The 23,525-nt window shown below is 39.1% G+C and overlaps 1 protein-coding gene across 1 annotated transcript in view; it reads left to right on the top strand.

Annotated features, from left to right (window-relative positions):
* The first annotated feature begins 954 nt into the window (after positions 1-954).
* Positions 955-23,525, top strand: part of LOC121374773 (carbonic anhydrase-related protein 10-like) — a 44,056-nt gene continuing 21,485 nt past the window's right edge. Inside the window, exons 1-5 of the mRNA XM_041501881.1 lie at positions 955-1,015; positions 1,893-2,033; positions 3,085-3,132; positions 4,728-4,864; positions 12,227-12,418. Coding sequence (XP_041357815.1) covers positions 955-1,015; positions 1,893-2,033; positions 3,085-3,132; positions 4,728-4,864; positions 12,227-12,418 — 579 coding nt within the window. The remainder of the gene's footprint in view (positions 1,016-1,892; positions 2,034-3,084; positions 3,133-4,727; positions 4,865-12,226; positions 12,419-23,525) is intronic.

Below are 23,525 nucleotides of genomic sequence, written 5' to 3'. Positions count from 1 at the left end.
GTGTACGTTTAAAATATCTGATTATTTGCTGATAATGGAAAACAGATTTTCTCTGCATAGTGATGTCTTTAATCAAAACAAATTTAATCTCTTGGTTACTTGGAAAATAATAGCAGTAAAAAAAATGTCACATAAAAAAAAATGTCAGATCTTCCAAATGCTGATTTTATTTGGCGCTTTATAACGTGTTTACACGAAAGAACAATATTGCAGTCACGTTCTGCTGTGAAACAATAAAATTAAACCGCATAAAAACATAGTATCGACAATTCCCCGAATGGCAGTTAACAAACGTGTTCTTTCATCCACACAATCGACCAACAAAGAACCCGACTCATTCTGGCCAGACTGTTATAAGTTGCCTTGTTACACTTCACACGCGTTATGACTCTCAGGTGTATATTAGTGGTGAAAGCTGCGCTACACACCAGCAATTAAAATCGACTGATCAGCTGGACGGTGCAGGGTTTGAAATGACAAATTGTTATTGGAGGCGATTATCCGAACATATCGGCGCTGATGCTTAGAGATCCGACCAGAGTCGATCGGAGCCGACCGGAGCCGACCCCGCCCGAGAAGTGTGAATCGGCGTGTAAGTCGAATGGGCCGGTCGATACCCAAGTCCAACAGTAATCAAAATAAACGCTTAGTTCGGCCACAGCACTTCAACTGTGTGGCGCTAACCAAATCAATAAAAATGATGCTTACAATTTCTTACTTTGATTTTATCACGTCTAGGCAAGCAAAACGTTTCAAATCGTTCGAGGAAGCGAGAGAAAATGGCGTTAAGGAAGAAGTTGATACATAAGTGTTGACTGCGCCCATCCCAAACTATACACGACACATAAAAAGTTACGGAGACACAAACATATATATATATATGTCCGTCCATCCGTCTATTTATACATACATCATGACATGAGAAACAGAATATTTAGTGTACAAATTGCAGTTATGGCCATGAGGATATGTAAACAGAAACTTGGAGCAATGTGGTCGAAGGGAATTGCTAGTGGTATAACAAGAAGACACAGTTTTGTTATTTAGTTCAAGTTCAACATGAAAGTAAATATAATGTGGCAGCTGTTATTGACGTTTTTAAATTTGGAGACAGTTATAGAGATAATCTGATTAAATCATGTCTCTTAAAGATGCTATCTCCAGAGTATTTTTAATTTTAATTTTAACCACTTAGAATATATCGTCAACTTCATTTTTTTGTCATGATATACGAAAGACCTGTCATATAAAATGACGCTCACATTTATGAGACGATTTCCTCAATTATGGTGTCATCATCTTTTTCAAATTTTTCCGTTTACAAACCTTGCAACTGGTTTGGAACCATTTTATTTGGTGCACAAGAACCTTTTTGTCGACATTATATAAAAAAATTCCTCGCTTCTATTATGTGGTAGTAACCTATGTGGCGACATCAGGTTCCTCTCCTCCAGACCAAGTATCGAAATGAGTCCGAATTAGGCACCATCTAGCCGCAATACGAAATGTGTTAAAGCGCCGTTAAGCTAATATTCTTTATCCTTCTATTAAAGCACATTCTTCGGAACGACTGTATAGAAAATTAGCCTAATTTGTCCAGCGTGGACGTAATAAAACGTCGGAAAAGCTTACTAGTATGTGAAGCGCCGAAATCCATTACCTAGCGCGGGGGGACTGGCTGGTGGCGCGCTCGCAAACAAGCTTTATTGCGTCCGTTTATCACGACATCGGCCGCCAGATCCGTATAGCAGCGAATCATTAAAACAAGCGATCACCACGGCACGATCGTGGAGTATTTGGCCTTTTTTGTTCAATAATCCCATCCACTGACTAAGAGGGCAGGAAATCATCGTTCTTTCTGTGACAATATTTTTAGTGATGTGGCCATCTAGAGTTGTGGATCTGTGGCACGGAAATACGAGAACTTTCACTGATGGGTTCCTCGCAGGCTCGTGTTAAAATAACCGAGCCTGGTGGTGATGATGCAGACATGTGGACGCTGCAGACTCGTGTTAAAATAACCGAGCCTGGTGGTAATGCAGCCATATGGGTCTAGAGTCGTGTTAAACTAACAAGGCACATAATGTTGAACAACTATGGACTTGTACTAATGTTTCTTTGAGAATCGTATCAAAATAGCCAATCACATAATACAGAACAACCATGGACTTTTACTAATGTTTCTTTGAAAATCGTATTAAACTAATGTCACACAATAGAGAACAACCATGAACTTTTACAAATGTTTCATTGAGAATCGTATTAAACTAATGTCACATAATACAGAACAACCATGAACTTTTACAAATGTTTCATTGAGAATCGTATTAAACTAATGTCACATAATACAGAACAAGCATGGATTTTTACAAATGTTTCATTGACAATCGTATTAAAATAATGTCACACAATAGAGAACAACCATGAACGTTTACAAATGTTTGATTAAGAACCGTATTAAAATAATGTCACATAATACAGAACAAGCATGAACTTTTACCAATGTTTCATTGAGAATCGCATTAAAATAAGTCACATGATACATAACAACCATGAACTTTTACTAATACAGAACAACCATTGAATTTTACAAATGTTTCACTGATAATTGTATTAAACTAATTAAGTCACATGATTCTGGAGACATGGGGACTTTTACTGATATAAGTTCTATGTGGAATCGTATTAGATTAACTAGGGTCACATGATGTTTGACATTGTTAGAATGTGAAATATAAACTTGCCCACCTGTGAATGATCTGTAAATATTTCTGGACTAGTTTTTAAACAATAAAAAGTTCCTTATTGGTTTCACAGACTCGTCAAAACTGATTCATACATAAATTATATGATTACCCCCCCCCCCCCCCCCCCCCCCCACACACACACACAAAACCACATACACATGCATACGCACGCACATACAGACCAGGTCCAATTCAACATCCTGCAGAGGCCCATAAACCATAGGACTTAAGCGAGTTTATTTAATCTGATTAAATGAATTTACATTTTCACGCTATCACCAATAACATACAAATTTAGCGTAAGAATTCTGTTGAATAATTTGTCTTCTTCTTTCAGGCAGCAAATCACCATGGGCGTTATGGTGGTCGTATGAAGGACTTTCAGGTGAGCTCTAACACACCATCATTCTGTGGCTTCATTAAACAAAAATAATTCTTAAATGAAAAAAAGTGTTTCTCCAGTAAACTAACGACTGGTGAAAGGTAACAGTAGCATTTGCCCCCACAACCCTCCCACCTACGCTAGGTTCGGCCCTGATGACACGATTGGCGTCTGGGTAAAGCGTTGAATCAGCCTGTGAATCACAGACATTCCGACACCAAGTCTACTGAAAATCATTCCCATCAATACATCCTTGTTTAATCTGCCGGTCATGCAGTCTCGGGCTTCTCGCTCGTCAGGTTTTATTGACGTATGATTTCAAAATGTATGGCTGTGTATCAGTATTTACATTTCCTCATTGTTTAAAGGTACTAGTTATCCTGACAACATTGTATGATGTTTCTGTCTGAAACGTAGCTCTTGCCTAAAATGCTGAAATTGGTTTCATCTAATTCTGAGAGTATATCAAGCTGCCAATTCTTCCGGCTCTTCACAACCCAATATTCTAAATTTGTATCTAAAGACGAGTAAAGTCTTATGTATTCTTATGTTGACGATACATTAAAGTGTCCTGAATATCGACACATCCAGATGATTCAACAGGCTCTATTTGTAAAAGGTACTTACAAAAATCCCAGAATCATCCAAATTCTGGCGCGCTCCCAAGTGTCACTTTAAGGCACAGAATTGTCTGACACTTCTTAAGGTTTTAGAATACCGGCCTCGGTGGTGTAGTGATTAAACCATAGGATTTAAGGCTGGTAGGTATTGGCTTATTGGGTATAGGTATTGGGCATTGAGTATCATCCCGGTACCAGCTCCCACCCAGAGCGAGTTTAACGACTCAGTGAATAGATATTAGGCCACTAGGTAGCACTAAACCAAATAATTTCCGGCTGGGTCAAAGTTCGAGGTGCACCGAAATTTTGATAGAGAAGTTATCACCACAAGTTCTGTGATTGGTTATAAATGCGAGTGTGTTGGTTGTAAAAAACAAATAGTTTCATCTGGGCTAAAAATGTATGGAATTTTATTTCATTTAGTACCACTGTGTCAAGTAGCCTTGTGTTTGGAACATGTATGGGGTACCTGTAAAAAAGTACTCAGATTTTGTGCGAAACTAGGGGTGTTGTAAAAACATCTGGTTATACCGAAAATGAGCTATGAAAGGTACAATTTTCTTCAGTTAATACTTTGAGGTAGGGGTTGTAGTACTAATATTTATGGGTCATAGTTTGGTTGATAAATTGCATATAGTGTTTTTAAGCAGAAACGTTAACGTGGTCGCCTATGAGATTTTATCTGGTATAGTACAACCACTACCTCGACTTCTTCTCTGTCACTAGTCACTAACGCTCGACAGACAGCCTAGATAGTTGAGGTGTGTGCCAGGACAGCGTCTACGAAAATAAGCATAAACAAACAAAACGATTTTACAGAGATTAGAACAACCAAGTACACAACTGTACCAAAATTAATATTTTAAGCAAAAAGCTAAATATTCAAGGAGATATGCCATACACTGTGTTTAGAGGACAAAATATCCTTCGATAAGACTAATCTATGTCGTCTAACAACGCTTTCTGTTTCACATTCAGGGCCCAGTTTCTGGGGAGAATTCAACCCGGAATGGACGATGTGCAAACATGGCCGCCAGCAGTCGCCAATTAACATCGAACCTTCGAGACTTCTGTACGACCCAAACTTGAAACATCTCCAGATTGATTTTTCAGCGGTAAACATCCTTAAGATCTCTTTCATCACAAAAACACAGCAATAAAATCAACACTTTATCATTAATATGATTTACTCCACGTCCAAGGTTTGCCTGAAGCACTGTGGATCGCAAGATCGATCCCCACGGTGAATTCATTGGATTAATTGCCATTAACGCCAACTGCTTTATGACTGGTATATCAAAGCCCATGGTATGTGGTATCCTGTTTATGGGAAGTGCATACATACATAATGTATATTGACCGGCCTCGGTGGCGTCGTGGTTAGGCCATCGGTCTACAGGCTGGTAGGTACTAGGTTCGGATCCCAATCGAGGCATGGGATTTTTAATCCAGATACCGACTCCAAACCCTGAGTGTATGCTCCGCAAGGCTCAATGTGTAGGTGTAAACCACTTGCACCGACCAGTGATCCATAACTGATTCAACAAAGGCCATGGTTTGTGCTATCCTGCCTGTGGGAAGGGCAAATAAAAGACCCTTGCTGCCTGTTGTAAAAAAGTAGCCTATGTGGAGACAGCGGGTTTCCTCTAAAAAAACAGTGTCAGAATGACCATATGTTTGACGTCCAATAGCCGATGATAAGATACAAAATCAATGTGCTCTAGTGGCGTCGTTAAATAAAACAAACTTTACTTTTTACATAATGTATAATTATTCATTTCTGCTAATCGGAATGAGTAGCTTATGTTTGACCAAGGTTTCTTTTCCTGAAATAATGTAGACCTAGGCCTAATATGATATTGAATGAATGGAAGGATTCATGAATGAATGAATGAATGAATGAATGAATGCATGAATGAATGATTGATTGATTGATTGACTGAATGAATTAACGAAATGAATAAAATTACTGATTGACTGACTGAATGAATTAACGAATGAATGAATAAATGTTTAAAGACCCAAGCGTGAAAAATACATCGGCTACTGGGTGTTCGTCATGAATAAAAATAATTATATAAGTACAAATGTATAAAACAGTGTACAAAAAACTGAATTATCATTCTTTGAATAACAAACAAACAACAAAATTTAGAGTTTGTTTAGTTAAATGACACCACTAGAGCACATTGATTAATTATTCATCGGCTATTGGATGTTAAACATTTGGCAATTTTGACATATAGTCTTCAGAGGAAACCCGCTACATGTTGCCATTAGCAACAAGTGATCTTTTATATCCACTTTCCCACATACAGGACAATACGTATCACGACCTTTGATGTATCAGTCGCGAGGAACTAGTTGGGAATTGAACAAAAAACCCACCCCAAAACCCCAAACCAAAAAAAAAAAACCCCAAAAACTAAACCCCCCCCCAAAAAAAACAACAAAAAAAAACACAAAAAAAACACACAACCCAACCCCACAACCAAACAAACCTCAAAGTAAGATAATACATCCACTGAGCGGGTTCGATCCTACGACACAAGCACGTCAGGCGAGCGCTCTACCGACTGAACTACATGACTTCGGCGATTAAACAGTGCATAAAAGTGTAGTTCAACCACCATTCCTTGTTTGTATCTTCACGTATCTTCAAAGGTTATCCCTTTATATCTGTTGATGATAAAACTATCTTGGACTAATTTTGATATCGAAAAAACTAACGTGGTCATGTCTAGAAATGATCAGATGAGCTGGTAGGGAAGGTGGCAACTTTTTGTACCTCTCTGTTGGGTTGCTGAGTATTGTGATTATTTGGGGGTTTTATATGTCCTAATTTAAGGTACATACCCGTATGCAGAACATGTTGTTTGCTTTGGTGGTATTGATTAGGTCAGGAGCATATACTGTTTGTTGCATATTTTTTTTTACTGTTGCGAATTATTTCACTTATTCTGTGGGGTAGTGGGAATTCAAAACGGAAATTACCTTTCTCACCCCAAGCTCGTGTGATTATTTCTCAAATAACTGTGAACTAACTTCACCTAAAAATCAGAAAAAAGAAAAGAAATAAAAAATAGCCTACAGTTCAAATTATTCCACTTGAAGTAAGTTAAAAAAAAGAAGATTATGCCATTTAATATAAAACTCAGCATACCCCGAGGCAATTACTGGAAAATAAAATCGCATAGGATTTTACTGTTAAGAAATGAGAAGAATGAAATACTTATTTAACGTCACCTCACCTCATTGTTTTAATCAACAACTATTAGAAGGAAGGAATGAGTTTAACGAAACGCAGCTGTGTAGCGGCTCTTTCCCACATACATTATAACAACACTTGAACATCCATGGAAATAATCCACGAGGCCATCTGAGTCACTGCAGGCTCCTGAGTGTACGAGGTGGTGGTGGTGGGTTCGGGGGTGGATGAACACCTCGTTCAAAGCCAATTAAAAAACAAAACAATTGTGGGGGCGTATAACACGACCCCCCCTCCCCCCCCCCCCCATGAAACTTCGTCACAGTATAGACACCGCTGCCTAATTTCCTGTACACGCGCCTCCGCTGTTCTCGATTCCACCCATTTAACGCACGACTAATTCATAGTGAATAGGGTATTACATGCGCTACCTTTTCGTATCCCGTTCATGTCGCTCGTGCAATCATTCCTATTTGACAACTGCCAAATCTCGTGACAAATGAAAATTATTTCACTCGGGACATAAACCTGATACGAAATGGAAGCTCGTTTAATGTCTTATAAATACCATGCAATAGTTAATGATGATTTTACGATAATAGCTGTTGTTTGTAATCTTAGTTTAAAATGTGAGTTTGCATTAGATATAGTATTTTAGATCCGGTTTGTCGATGGTAGTAACTAAATGAAATATAACGGTGTTTCTATAACCGTGAACTGCTGTTGGTAGTACTAAACCAAATAACATCCGGCTGGATCAAAGTTCGAGGTGCACCCAAATTTTCATGCACAGGTGAGGCTACCAGTCCTGCCATTGGTGATAAATGTGCGAGTGTGTGTTGTGTTAAAATGTGGTTTCATCTGGCCAGTAAATCCCTGCAATTTATTTGAATTGGTGTCAGTGTACCAACTACCACTGTGTTTGAAACATTACAAATTTTGTACAGAACTACGATAGTCTTAGACACTACCCGTCATCTCTGAAATGAGCAGCTGATTCCCATATTTTTTTCTGATTTACTTTAAGGGTGAGCTAGTATGTCGATTGATACGCTGCATGTTAAGAGGTTTAGCCACATGTTATAATTGTCGTCTATGGGATTTGATTTGGTGGTATACACCCTGTAGATCGTTAGGTTTTTTTTTGTCTGTCATTTATCACTGTGAGCTATGCACATTCCCTGACTCGACTAGGAAGACGGTGTTTAAGACGAAATCACCCGGCTTCCAATCGATTGAATATGGCCGTCAGCACCCAGGTTCGACCGAAACCGCGTGCTCGCCAGAGTGCCTCAATTTGCATACATTGGACAAGCGTAATGTCAACGCGGTGACAGGTTTCAAAACGTACTGCTATTTCTATGAGGGGTAATTGCGCCACGCGGACCACCAACAATGCTGCAAATGGCTCTTCCTTAAATTAGCGACGTTCATTGAAGAAGATTACAATTGTCATGCGCGTATTTTGACAACTGCTTTTAAAGACTTGTGGAGGGGTACAAACTAATCAGCAAGCTTCCGAATATTACATGCAATTATTGACAAGCTGATTCCAAGAACAAAAATCAAAGAATGACGGCTGTTTAAAGGAACTATCCGGAGTCTGTTTCCTTTGTAATGCTATGATCAGACTGTCAACTGTCACGAAGAAGTTGGTCAACTCGACGGTTGCGTTGCAATTTCCCCAACTACCGACATACGATGGGTGCGCTCAGATTAACAACTAATGGGTTACACGACGAGAATCGAGTAGAGCGCTCAGATTAGCAAATGGACAATCGTAGACGTCGTGACGGCAGAAAGTTGGCCAACTTTGTGCTGTCAGTTGGTAGTCTGAGCCTAGCATTTGACAAAATGAGCATGTTTGTTGACTAAAATTACATATTAAATACATTTTCTTGTTTAGAATATCAGTGTCTGTATAAACAAGGTGTTTGTTATTGTCCTGGGCCCCGTCCCACGAAGCGATCTTAGCCCTAAGATCACCTTAAGTTCATATGTTAGCTGTGCAGTTACGATGATCTTAGGGCTAAGATTGCTTCGTGGAACGGGGCCCTAATGTTTGTAATAGCCGAAACCGGATGTTACCTCCCAATAATTTCGTTCGTACGAATTATTTAAAAATATTTTATATAGAGAATAACTGGTTACTGTCTTAACATATCGGCTTTATCATAAGAAGGTTAGAATGACGAATGCTGCGATGACAGGACAGTTTTAATTTTAAAAAATACTATGGTTTGCACAGTTTAACTGTTTTCGGTTTGGGGGAGAACTAAGGATAATTCTCATCTCAGAAAATATTACGTGTTTCCGGGAACCCGACCATGCCACTACTACTATTACTACTACTACTACTACTACTTCTACTGCTACTGCTATTACTACTACTAGTACTATTATTAGTTACTACTACTACTACTACTACTATTACTAGTTACTACTACTACTACTACTACTACTACTACTACTACTACTACTACTACTACTACTACTACTACTATGAAATAAACAGTTATCAATGTGGGATTGTTTTTAGGATTAAAAAAAATAATCTCCCCCAAAACGTCTTAAGACTCTTTAGTGATGTTGTTGTTAAGATTAAACCACGAACAGATCAAGTGGAAATTTAAGCATAAAACGTTTTTTTCTCAGTAAAATCAATAGTAATGTATTATTCCCTTCAGTTTATACTGACGTTAGTCCCGTAACGAGATTCCCAAGAAAGATCAAAAGATAAGGCACTCGCCGCTGGCAGTTCTGATCGGAGGAAGATAGTGGTAATAAACTACAGATGTCAACTGGAGCGTTCAAAAACTACATGGCACGAATCTTGATCCACACTGGCAATACTTATTATTTACACTACAGTCTACGCTTTCGATATTCAGTTGTATTATTTTAAATTAAATTAATTATTCTTGAATGTGTATAAATATATAAAAGAAACGAAACGTTTTCTTGAATCATTGGTATTCATAGATACATGTACTCTGAGGGCCGAATTTACGAAGCTTGTTTTTCTTAAAGGAACATTCCCGAGTTTGCTGCATTGTAAAATGTTTCCGACTAATAAAATATTTCTACGATTAAACTTACATATTAAATATATTTTCTTATTTAGAATAGTAGTGTCTGTATATTCAATGTATTTCTGGTCGTCTTAATATTTGTAAGAAGCCCAAACTGGATTTTGTCTTGAAATAATTTCGTACGTACGAAAAAAAATCCTTTTTAGGAAATAAAATGAAATTTAACCTAGTACAAATATTAGAACGATCAGAAACACGTTTAAAACTGCAGTCCCTGGAATATTTTTATTATTTAAGCATTTAGAATAGATGATCCAGTTCTATTTCGTACATAAAAGGTCCACCACATCGCTATAGTTTCGTAATTCTCGCTTATCTACATTATCTAGGTCAACTACAAACGCAATGGCCAGCTTTGGTTTTCTTCATTTAGCGGGACGCCAGTAGAACTGGGACTTTACGTGATTTGCGCAAGCGCTGAGCTTCTCACGTGATTTTGAACAAATTTAACTGTCTTGATTGAGGGGTCGTGTCATATCTCCAAAAGATATTTATATCCATAGATATATGGTACAACAACTTTCCAAGGGTCGGTGGGGGATTTGCCTTAAAATTTAGACAGTGGCCAGCGGTTGGCACACGCGTTACATTTAAGGGGGTGTTAATAATTACGTAACGCTCTAGGGGTAAAGGAAGAGGGTCTTGTGTTTGATTTACATAACAATTATCAAGACTATATGTTATTTCTATGCATTACTTGGACCTAAAAAGGTGGGGGGTTTTCAATGCGCAGTCGGTCTAGGATCGATCCCCATCGGCGGGCTCGTTCAGCCAATGCGCCATGATTTATATATAAAAGGCCATGGTATGTGATATCCTGTCTGTGGGATGGTACATATAAACGATTCCTTGCTAAAAAAAATTTGGTTTCCAAGGCGCATGTGCAGGGATTTCAACGGGGTTGGGGGCTATAGACTGTGTTGAGCGAAGTTTATATGGGGTCATGCTCCCCCCCGAAAATATATTTCTATTTTTTTTTTAGCTTCGGCAGGTAAGGGTTTCGACCCCCCAATACCCTCCCCCTGCACATGCACCCGTTTCATGTCAAAATTACCAAACGTTTGGCATCCAATAGCAGATGATTATTAAACCAATATACTCTAACACTGATGTCGTTAAACAAAATAAACTAACTTTACCCTTTCCAAACGAAATAATATTTATTTGAATTTGTCGATTTTAGCACACGTAAAATTAAGAAGTGAAAACGTTCATTGTCTACTTTAGTATATTTTATTAAAAAAATATATACATTGTCAATATGTTATATACACTAAACTTTGAAAGTTCTACTAACACTTTATAAAATATTAATTCTGAAATAGGAAGATACGATTGTCAATAATACGTTGTGAAGATCAAACCGGTTTTAACGAAAGACTCTAGTACGGTATCCTCAACCGAACCTTCTTCGTACAACGCAACAGATTTCTCATTTCATTTTTTGAGACGAACCCTACAATTTCAAATCCGCAACCGCACGTGTCAACTGAAACTGACAACAGACTGTCGTTTGTGCTTTGCCGAGCAATGGCGGCACAGGCGACGAATCTGCAATAGCCGATGTGTATTTTTGTGCTGGGGTGTTCAGGCGACGAATCGAGCGTATATTTTAGACGATCTCCGTTCACAGCGAACACACACGAGTTTTTTAAAAGTGCATTTGAGCTTGTATTTCATATTTGTACATGATGTTATAATATGGTAACCAGAGACTGTAACTTTAATATGCAGCCACTAATATTTTATACAGAAAAATATATTTGATATGTAATTACAGTCGTCAAAAAGTCTCTGTTAGTTGATAACGTCTTAAAAAATGCAGCAAACTCAGGAATGTCCCTTTAAACGCAGATGTTCAAGCATCTATCTATCTATCTATCTATCTATCTATCATTTTTCTTCTTCTTTCTTTCTTTCTTTCTCTATCTATCCGTGAATATTGCATTTTGTTTTCAATTAAGATTGTTAAATATTTAAAGTATGAAAATTATCATTGTCGCCAAATTTTATTATATATTACGGAGAGTGCCCAGTAAGTTTGAATGCTTTCAAGATGTTTTCAATTTCTGTCAGAAAACTGTTCGAGCACGCCTGTCGTGGACCCAACATCTGACTTAACCAGAGAGTTCTGTCCGAGACAGGTATTTTCAATCAATTTCTGTTTAATTTTTCAGGTCAAAGGTTACCTCATCAACACGGGTCCGGATATCACATTGAAGATCCAGCCGGACGGGTACCGCCGTATGAACGTCAGCCTCGGTCCGCTCTCCTACAACTACACGGTCACCGAGATCAAGTTCCATTTCGGAAACGCCGACCACATCGGATCCGAGCATCGTATTGCAAGCAAATCGTTCCCGGTGGAGGTGAGCTTACGTTTGTTATTTAAGGTTGCATTGTACCAAACCAGAAAGTTCCGTATCAAAGTGCAAATAGTTACGGAATAAAAAGGGATGCGCCTCTGATTGGTAGAAATATGTGACATTGATTATTTGAGCAAATACTATTATCCATTTGCCAATAAATAAATAAATAAATAAATGCTTTTTTATTTAGCAGACTGTGAAAAGTTAAAAGTTTGTTTTGTTTAATGACACCACTAGAGCATATTGATTTAGGCGCCTATGCATTATCGGCTATTGGATGTCAAACATTGGTTATTTTGACATATAGTCTTAAAGATAAAAACCCGCAAAAAATTTTTCCATTGGTAACAAGGGATCTTTTATATGCACCATTCCACAGACAGGATAGCACATACCACGGCCTTTGATATACCAGTCGTGGAGCACTGGCTGGAACGAGAAATATCCCAATGGGTCCACCGACGGGGATCGATCGCAGACCGACCGAGCATCACGCGAGCGCTTTACCGTTGGCCTACGTCCCGTCCCTAGTAGACTATACAGTTGTTATGAAGTATAAACTAGAAACAAAAACCCAGTGCAGGGTACCCCCCAAAATGGAACTGCGATTTTCAGCAATTCCAATAACTGGCTATAATAGCTGGTAATGGCTGAAATTATATTTTTGTAATGTTATGTTTTAATCGTTCATTGAAATTTATACAGTATGCACAATCATCTCGTGGAGAGGCATTTATATAGGCTTACCACCTGTTAGCCAATTCTCTTCATTTATTTCAATAAATATTGTTTGAAACCTGCCCCCCTCCCCCCAAAAAAAATAGCCAACAAAAAAAAAAGAAAAAAAAAAGCCAATGGTAAAAATACAGAAGAAAAGTAGTAGAAATAATCAATAGGGAAAATGTAACACCTTTTCTCACAGTGTCTAGTGTTTGCTTTCAACAGTAACATATATCCAAAAGCAACATCAGATATGCTGTAAAACTGTCATTAGCTTATTCCATAAACTGAGTAAGGATTAAAAAGTTGACCTTTCAGAAACAAAAAAACATCAGGCATTTTGATCATGTACGCATATGTTAATCTGCACATTGCCCTGAGGCTACCTTATTACAGACATGGCAAAGTTTTTATTTTATTTTATTTTATGTAAAAAACTTGTAAGATACAGAGCTGAAAAAATGCAATAAAAATAATCATAGTAATTTGAACGACAAAACCATAAAACATGACCAGCGCCGTATTTCCGCACAATGCAGAGTCGAATGGGCATTTGACAAAATAGTGGTTGATACCATGCATCTCTATCTAGTGCCTGCAGTTGCCCATATTCCGTAAACCTGCAAATACACACACACGCGTGCGCGCGCACGCACGCACGCACACGGAGAGAGAGAGAGAGAGAGAGAGAGAGAGAGAGAGAGAGAGAGAGAGAGAGAGAGAGAGAGACACACACACACACACACACACAGAGAACACACACAGAGAATACACTCAGAACACACACACACACACACACACACACACACACACACACACATTCTTAGTTATTTCATCAAGACACACGACTCCCCTTCCTGTAATTGTTAGAGTAAGTCAGCCAATAACAGTTACAGATAATGATCCTTTGATCTTTTCACCATTACCATTGTCACCAGTACTTTATTATTCCAAACTAAAAACTGATATTTAACTATGTGCTTTTGTGTAATTTTTAGCGTTGCCATTGTACATTAATGAGAGATACAACTGCGATTAACTAGAAAGAGGTGAAACGTAACGTTTAAATCTTACCCACGCTGGTCGTTGAGGGATCGAGGCTATTTCTGTGTACAGGAAATAATTGTTGTTTATGGGTTGTGTGCTTTATTTATGTCAATAACGAATGGTTCGTCTAATTGTTATTACACACTGATCCAATCAATATCAAAGATTCGCACTTAGTGGCACCCAGCTTTGTTTGAGTTAATTACGAATCAAGTGAATTGAAATGTTTCGTCTGAAACGATCAACAGTTTATTACGAGTTATGTGAAATGTCTGAAATAATGGCAGTGTAAACGAATATTATTGCTTGTCCATTACACCAGTTGTATCAAATGTTACAAATAAATTGTGTAGTCTCTGCGTCTGCCTCTCTGTCTCTCAGCCTTCCTCTCTGTCTCTCCGCCTCACTCGGTCTCTCATTCTCTCTCTCTCTCTCTCTCTCTCTCTCTCTCTCTCTCTCTCTCACTGTCTCTATCTTTCACTGTCTCTATCTATGTCTCCCTCTCTGTCTCTTCATCCTAAACCCCTTCCGTTCTGTCTCTCTGACAGTCTGTCTTTACCCACCTCATCATCTGTTTGTCGGTCTCCCTCTGTCTCCATCTCTCTCTGTCACTCTTTCTTTCTCTGTCTCCCTCTCTCTCTCTTTTTCTGTCTCTCTTTCTTTGTCCTTGTCTTTCTCTGCTCTGTTTCTCTCCCTCCCTCTCCTCTCTCTCTCTCTCTCTCTCTCTCTCTCTCTCTCTCTCTCTCTCTCTCGGACTCTTCATAATGTACCCACTTCCGTTCTGCCTTTCTCTGACCGTCTGTCTTTCCGCACTCTCACCATCTGTCTGTCTCTGTCTGTCTCTCTGTCTCTCTATATGTGTCTCTCTGTGTCTGTCTCTCACTCTGTCTCTGTGTCTGTGTCTCTCACTCTCACTCTCTCTGTCTCTCACTATGTCTCTCTCTGTCTCTCTCCCCCTACTTTAATCCTTCCCTCCATTTAATATTTAACTGTCCCCTACCCCACATCCGTTTCATGGTTTTCGTGTTTGTGTGTCTGCGTGATTGTATGTCTTAGAAATGAAAGGGTAGCGAAGGTAGTGGGCTGAACGTGATTGTTATTTACTCAAGCCAGTGACGATATCGTGCCGTACCGGTAGTAATTAAACTTGTCTGGGTGCTTCAAATGGTTTCATTTGCTAGGATCGTGTTTTGCATAGCCATAACACTTGATTAAGAAACAACAAAAACTAACAGTTGGCTTTAACGGCACGCTGTTGGAAAGTTACTCGTAACTATATTAAATGGCTCAGTGATATTGTAGATTTTATTATATATAGAGATGATGTATGTTTTATAACTGGAGTGAGACTTTAATAAACAATCTATCTGTCTGTCCTAGTTCTTTTAATTTATCAGTCGGAAGTACAGATGGGGCATGAGGGAAATAATAATACATATACATATATAAATAAAATACAGTTATTGGCGACCATTGTGATATAACACAATTTTGACTAATATGTATTTTTGTTCGCTGGAATAACTAAGCTACCAATTCATGATGGAGCAAATGAAATATTAGTTAAACTTATAGAATTCCAGACTGACAACACGGGTGATTCATGAGTGAATGTCCACACAGATGTTTAAAGTTCAAGTGAAATCTGTCGTGTGCAAATTTATATATATTTTTAAACAGTTTTGGGAAAGGCAGTCCTCCTACCTATAAAGTAGGAATAATACGTAGTTATGAGAAATGGCAGTCCTCCTACCTGTAAAGTAGGAATGAGACGTAGTCATGAGAAGTGGCAGTCCTCCTACCTGTGAAGTAGGAAGGATACGTAGTCATGAGAAGTGGCAGTCCTCCTACCTGTAAAGTGGGAAGGAGACGTAGTCATGAGAAGTGGCAGTCCTCCTACCTGTAAAGTGGGAAGGAGACGTAGTCATGAGAAGTGGCAGCCCTCCTACCTGTAAAGTGGGAAGGATACGTAGTCATGAGAAGTGGCAGTCCTCCTACCTGTAAAGTGGGAAGGAGACGTAGTCACGAGAAGTGGCAGTCCTCCTACCTGTAAAGTGGGAAGGAGATGTAGTCACGAGAAGTGGCAATCCTCCTACCTGTAAAGTGGGAAGGAGACGTAGTCATGAGAAGTGACAGTCTTCCTACCTGTAAAGTGGGAAGGAGGCGTAGTCATGAGAAGTGGCAGTCTTCCTACCTGTAAAGTAGGAAGGATATGTAGTCATGAGAAGTGGCAGTCCTACCTGTAAAGTGGGAAGATGTAGTCATGAGAAGTGGCAGTCCTCCTACCTGTAAAGTGGGAAGGAGACGTAGTCATGAGAAGTGGCAGTCCTCCTACCTGTAAAGTGGGAAGGAGACGTAGTCATGAGAAGTGGCAGTCTTACCTGTAAAGTGGGAAGGAGATGTAGTCATGAGAAGTGGCAGTCCTCCTACCTGTAAAGTAGGAAGGAGATGTATTCATGAGAAGTGGCAGTCCTCCTACCTGTAAAGTAGGAAGGAGATGTATTCATGAGAAGTGGCAGTCCTCCTACCTGTAAAGTAGGAAGGATACGTAGTCACGAGAAGTGGCAGTCCTCCTACCTGTAAAGTAGGAAGGAGATGTAGTCATGAGAAGTGGCAGTCCTCCTACCTGTGAAGTAGGAAGGATATGTAGTCATGAGAAGTGGCAGTCCTCCTACCTGTAAAGTGGGAAGGAGACGTAGTCATGAGAAGTGGCAGTCCTACCTGTAAAGTGGGAAGGAGACGTAGTCATGAGAAGTGGCAGCCCTCCTACCTGTAAAGTGGGAAGGATACGTAGTCATGAGAAGTGGCAGTCCTCCTACCTGTAAAGTAGGAAGGAGATGTAGTCATGAGAAGTGGCAGTCCTCCTACCTGTAAAGTGGGAAGGAGACGTAGTCATGAGAAGTGGCAGTCTTCCTACCTGTAAAGTAGGAAGGATATGTAGTCATGAGAAGTGGCAGTCCTACCTGTAAAGTGGGAAGATGTAGTCATGAGAAGTGGCAGTCCTCCTACCTGTAAAGTGGGAAGGAGACGTAGTCATGAGAAGTGGCAGTCCTCCTACCTGTAAAGTGGGAAGGAGACGTAGTCATGAGAAGTGGCAGTCTTACCTGTAAAGTGGGAAGGAGATGTAGTCATGAGAAGTGGCAGTCCTCCTACCTGTAAAGTAGGAAGGAGATGTATTCATGAGAAGTGGCAGTCCTCCTACCTGTAAAGTAGGAAGGAGATGTATTCATGAGAAGTGGCAGTCCTCCTACCTGTAAAGTAGGAAGGATACGTAGTCACGAGAAGTGGCAGTCCTCCTACCTGTAAAGTAGGAAGGAGATGTAGTCATGAGAAGTGGCAGTCCTCCTACCTGTGAAGTAGGAAGGATATGTAGTCATGAGAAGTGGCAGTCCTCCTACCTGTAAAGTGGGAAGGAGACGTAGTCATGAGAAGTGGCAGTCCTACCTGTAAAGTGGGAAGGAGACGTAGTCATGAGAAGTGGCAGCCCTCCTACCTGTAAAGTGGGAAGGATACGTAGTCATGAGAAGTGGCAGTCCTCCTACCTGTAAAGTAGGAAGGAGATGTAGTCATGAGAAGTGGCAGTCCTCCTACCTGTAAAGTGGGAAGGAGACGTAGTCATGAGAAGTGGCAGTCTTCCTACCTGTAAAGTAGGAAGGATATGTAGTCATGAGAAGTGGCAGTCCTACCTGTAAAGTGGGAAGGAGATGTAGTCATGAGAAGTGGCAGTCCTCCTACCTGTAAAGTGGGAAGGAGGCGTAGTCATGAGAAGTGGCAGTCTTCCTACCTGTAAAGTAGGAAGGAGATGTAGTCATGAGAAGTGACAGTCTTCCTACCTGTAAAGTAGGAAGGAGATGTAGTCATGAGAAGTGACAGTCTTCCTACCTGTAAAGTAGGAAGGAGATGTAGTCATGAGAAGTGGCAGTCCTACCTGTAAAGTGGGAAGGAGATGTAGTCATGAGAAGTGGCAGTCCTCCTACCTGTAAAGTGGGAAGGAGGCGTAGTCATGAGAAGTGGCAGTCTTCCTACCTGTAAAGTAGGAAGGAGGCGTAGTCATGAGAAGTGGCAGTCTTCCTACCTGTAAAGTAGGAAGGAGATGTAGTCATGAGAAGTGGCAGTCTTCCTACCTGTAAAGTAGGAAGGAGATGTAGTCATGAGAAGTGACAGTCTTCCTACCTGTAAAGTAGGAAGGAGATGTAGTCATGAGAAGTGACAGTCTTCCTACCTGTAAAGTAGGAAGGAGATGTAGTCATGAGAAGTGGCAGTCCTACCTGTAAAGTGGGAAGGAGATGTAGTCATGAGAAGTGGCAGTCCTCCTACCTGTAAAGTGGGAAGGAGGCGTAGTCATGAGAAGTGGCAGTCTTCCTACCTGTAAAGTAGGAAGGAGATGTAGTCATGAGAAGTGGCAGTCTTCCTACCTGTAAAGTAGGAAGGAGATGTAGTCATGAGAAGTGGCAGTCCTACCTGTAAAGTGGGAAGGAGATGTAGTCTTGAGAAGTGGCAGTCCTCCTACCTGTAAAGTGTGAAGGAGACGTAGTCATGAGAAGTGGCAGTCCTCCTACCTGTAAAGTGGGACGGAGACGTAGTCATGAGAAGTGGCAGTCTTACCTGTAAAGTGGGAAGGAGATGTAGTCATGAGAAGTGGCAGTCCTCCTACCTGTAAAGTAGGAAGGAGATGTATTCATGAGAAGTGGCAGTCCTCCTACCTGTAAAGTAGGAAGGATACGTAGTCACGAGAAGTGGCAGTCTTCCTAATGACAAAGCTGACAGTGATTCTTTGGAACAGTCTTGATATTGTCAAACCTTTTCACTCCGTCTTGTGCTGAGATACGATTTTGAAAATGTTACTATTACTATCATTGACGTCTGCACACCTGATCAAGTTAGAAACCGTTAAAGTATGTCATTAAGATGGTTGTATGCCATCACAGTCGGATCCGGGGGCGGGGGGGTGGGGGGTGGGAGGGGGAGGGGCCATAGGGGTTCCATGAGTCGAATGATGACATGATGACACTCAGCACGTTTGAAGTGTCCTTTTTAATGACTTAAAAAATGTATCATACACAAAATTGCCCCCCCCCCCCCCCCCCCAAACGTGCCTCTGAGAATCTTTAATTCAAAATAATTTTCCAGAGAGCATGACCCCGAAACCCCGTACCTCTCCCCCTCCTTCCTTCGGCTCATCTGCCTTCATCAATCTCAAATTGCTCTTTTTAGAATTTTGTGACCGCTTCTTTACAACCCATTGGGCTATTTTTCGATCCAGCCAGTGCACCACAACTGGTACATCAAATGCCATGGAATGTGCTATCCTATCTATGGGATGGTGCATATAAAAGATCCCTTGCTGCTAATTGAAAAGAGTAGCCCATGAAGTGGCGACAGCGGGTTTCCTCCCTCAATATCTGTGTGGTCCTTAACCATATGTCCGACGCCATATAACCGTAAATAAAATGTGTTGAGTACGTCGTTAAATAAAACATTTTCTTCCTTCCTTTGCTTCTTTACAAAATTCTGTATCCGCCCCTATCATAAATGACATTTCTCGCCGTACATGAAGATTCAACTTTTACCAGTGTAATAAAATGAAATCCAAACCAATTTCCACATCGTCAAATAAAAAACTTTGTTATTTTGCTCTCGTAGTTGATTATACATGACAAATCGACAAGTACAATGTATTCTTGGACACTATAGTTACATCTGTACCTTCTCAATGTTCAAAGTAATATAATAATGCGGTATTATTTTTGTTTGTTTAAGGATTATTCATATGGATTTACTTCATACTTTACATAAAGCAATACAAATACGTTTATTGTGTATTGTTAGTTTTTGTCGGTGTTGTCCGACACATGTTAAATAAGTAACAACAGCTATCAAAACATCACGTATCAAGAATACAACGTGGGAGTCAGACTATTCTATAGAGTAATAATTCCCAAACGACAGCTCAATAAATTATCTACGAACTATTCTTTAAAGAACCCCCAAAGAACAACAACCACACACACGCACGAAAGCAAGCAACAGCTCGAACATATGTGTTGTTTGTGTTTGTTTTCTGTTATAGATTACATCACTCTCGAACAATATGTCATCATAAAATATTTCTTAAAACTTCTTTTAAAGTTAATCAGTACTCAGCATTTTATTTATAAAATCTTAAAAAAAAAATGTTTTGTTTTTCATGTTTATTTTTATTTGATCTTACATTCACGTAGTTATTAAATACATATTTTACAAGCATAAAATGTGATTGTAATTACAACATATATGTGAGCAACAATGTATACATACACAAACATCATAGGACTGTAAAGCCTGGCCAATATTTCCTCATCTTATTCTGAAAGCCTTTTTCTGGATGGTACAAATATATTGAATACAGTTCTATGTGTTTATACGACTTAATATGCTCTAAACATGTTTTTAGAATTGGTAGTATCTTTTTAATTCTAAATTATATTGTTTTATTAGTTTTAAACACATATTACTGATGTCAGATTTTAGAAAATTAATAAGAATCCTTAAAGGAAACATGACACGAGACCATATTATAGCTCATTTTAAAAGAAAAATGATATAAAAATAATATACAAATAACTTTATAAGAATAAAATACGTGTAGTTAACTTAAAATGAAGAAATTACGCTAATCAGTATCAAAGTACGATTTATGCATATTTCTTCGTGAGCGTTCGGAAAAAAAGGGAAGTGACGTCAGAGCCGCTGTACTCTTCCATTGTTGTTAACTGTTTATATATGGAGTAAGGGGCTTACGATCTTTTCAGTCCAACAGTGCCGTACTGCGCGGCCTTTGGGTGTAAAAATAAACAGTTTAAACGATAGGCATTGTCTTTTTATGGTTTTCCAAAGGATTGTATCCGAAGAAAGACGCGTGTATTTTTATCGCAAAAGAAAAGATTGGACACCAACACCGCATAGTAACTTTGGTGTCAGCCTAAGTACAGCCCGGAGCCCGAACGTTACCCGGAGACAAAAACAGTACTCGGTTGCGAATGCCGAGGTGTACATTGTACATATTTGGCACAAAGATACACCTCAGCATGATGTATTTATATATGTTAAAACAAAAATGTAGAATTTTTTATTTATTTATTTATTTTGAAAAAAAAACGATTTTTCATGTTAGGGCTGTAGGCCTACATAACAAAATCTGTATTCACCGTCCGAAGAAGGAAACGTCAATAAGTAATTAAATATGGCATATACAAACATGGGATTTGGCATGAGGATACATCTCAGTACGATGTATTTAAATATGTTTTTAAAAAACGTGTAGAAAACAATAATAATTTTAAATAATGCCCCAAAGCAACACGAAGTTCAATACAAAAAACCCCACTACTGTCGGTGTCGAAATAACTATTATGTTCAATCCACGGGCTGACTTGAGAATCGGAGTGTTGTTTTAGTTAATTGGTCCTTTCTTTCCGTGGCCTGCACATGTGATTCCTGATTGGCAGGTGTATATTGCAGGGTATCGACCAGGTAAGTGATTACCACGGTCTAGACATACTTACAAAATACGTGCCAGTTTTTTAAGATCACAGGTATTGTGGCGTAACCTGTCGCGACTATAGTACAATGTTAATAGACATTATCAGCCGCCCTGCTTCATTACTGTAAATAATGCTGTCAAAACCCTTGATTAAGTAGACTTTCCCATCTAAAATTACAAAACTGACCAATTACGTAGTACCAAAGAAAAGAAATTATCACTTGGGTATCGTGAGTGGTCGTTTTTTACTCTAACGCACCCTACCAATAGGCTTAAATAATATGCTACTTTTTTTATGAGAGAAAAAATACTATAACCCCATTTCGTTCTATTGATGCAAATAGAAATATATTTAGTTTAAAAGTTGATTATACTCTCAAGTCATTTATGTTGTTTTACAAGCCAGGTTAATGAAAGTGAAGCGCCTTGTCGTAAATTAGAGCGTTTGTTTACACTGTGCATACAGATTTCATTATGTACAGCCCGAACATAAAAAATGCGACATTTTCTTTTAAAAAAAACCCCAAAAATGTTTGTCCTACATTTATATTTTTTACATATTTAAATACATCATATCGAGGTGTATCTTTATGCTAAATATGAATAGTATACACCTCGGCATTAGCATCCGAGTTTTGGTTTTGTCTCCGGGCTGTAAACTGGTCGACCGGTCTGGTCTGGCACCATCAGTTTCTCCACCCTCCGACTCGCTATCCGTTTTTTCTTCAGTATCACTGTTGTAAGTAAATGTGTGTCTTTCTTCATTTACCAACAGCTCATATTGATACGGCAAAACGTTTTGCGAACGAACACTCATTGTTTTGGTAAGCTGTGCAAGTCTTAGATTCTTTATGAGTGGTACGGACTAATGCTTTTAAGTGTAAGGCTTCAGATCAAGCAACGCGTCTCTGACGTCACGGACCTCGTGATTGCCCTGCTCATTAAAGATCGGCAATTTCCGCTAAGAGCTCGTATCTGGGGTTCTTTTATGGAGATATTTTAAGTAATTAATTTTTTATAATTTTTTTTTTTAGGTGATTCAATTTATAATTAATTGTACATGGTTGGTGCCAAATATGGTTTACGTGACATGTTTCCTTTAACAAAACGGTATCAATATTGAAAGGTATAATTATGTTACATTTTGTTTTCAGTACTCCAAAGAACCCATACAAAACAGTTAGGACATACCAACATTCAGCAAATAGATGAATTAATGTCTATTTTGTGTTTCCACAAAAAGTACATTGTTCTGTTTCATATAAATTACATTGCATCAATTTACTATTTGCATAATATATAATGTGATTTATTTTAAACTGGAGAGATTATAGTTTTGAGTTGCCGGTTATTTTGAAAGGAATCAGTAATTTCTGTTTATAAGTTTCGTTTCCATTTAAATTAAGCCTACCGCAGACGAGAGCTATCAGCTGAGCAAAAAGTTACTTGAGACTTTCTACTCAGCTAATAGCTCTGAACAATTTCACCGCACACGATGCGCTAAGTGCTGAGCTACTTTACTTACGACTCTAGCGATGACGTCACTCTAACGCAGTGTTCGTGTTTCCACTGGTCAGATAGTAAATTCAGCTCAGCTGATAACTCACGAAGCCCGCACACGGTGAGATTTTTGCCACGCGTAGCCAAAAATATCAAACACGATAGATATTTTCCTCACGACCACGAGAGACGAAAAACTCGGCAAAATTGCCCGCACACGAGAGCTATTAGCTCAGCAAAAACTCTCAAGTAACGTTTTGCTTAGCTGATAGCTCTCGTGTGCGGTAGGCTTAATTTATAAAATACCTTTGTTACTTT

Source organism: Gigantopelta aegis, chromosome 6, assembly GCF_016097555.1.
Source record: "Gigantopelta aegis isolate Gae_Host chromosome 6, Gae_host_genome, whole genome shotgun sequence".
Lineage (NCBI taxonomy): Eukaryota > Metazoa > Mollusca > Gastropoda > Neomphalida > Peltospiridae > Gigantopelta > Gigantopelta aegis.
This window is presented reverse-complemented; position numbering and strand designations above follow the sequence as displayed.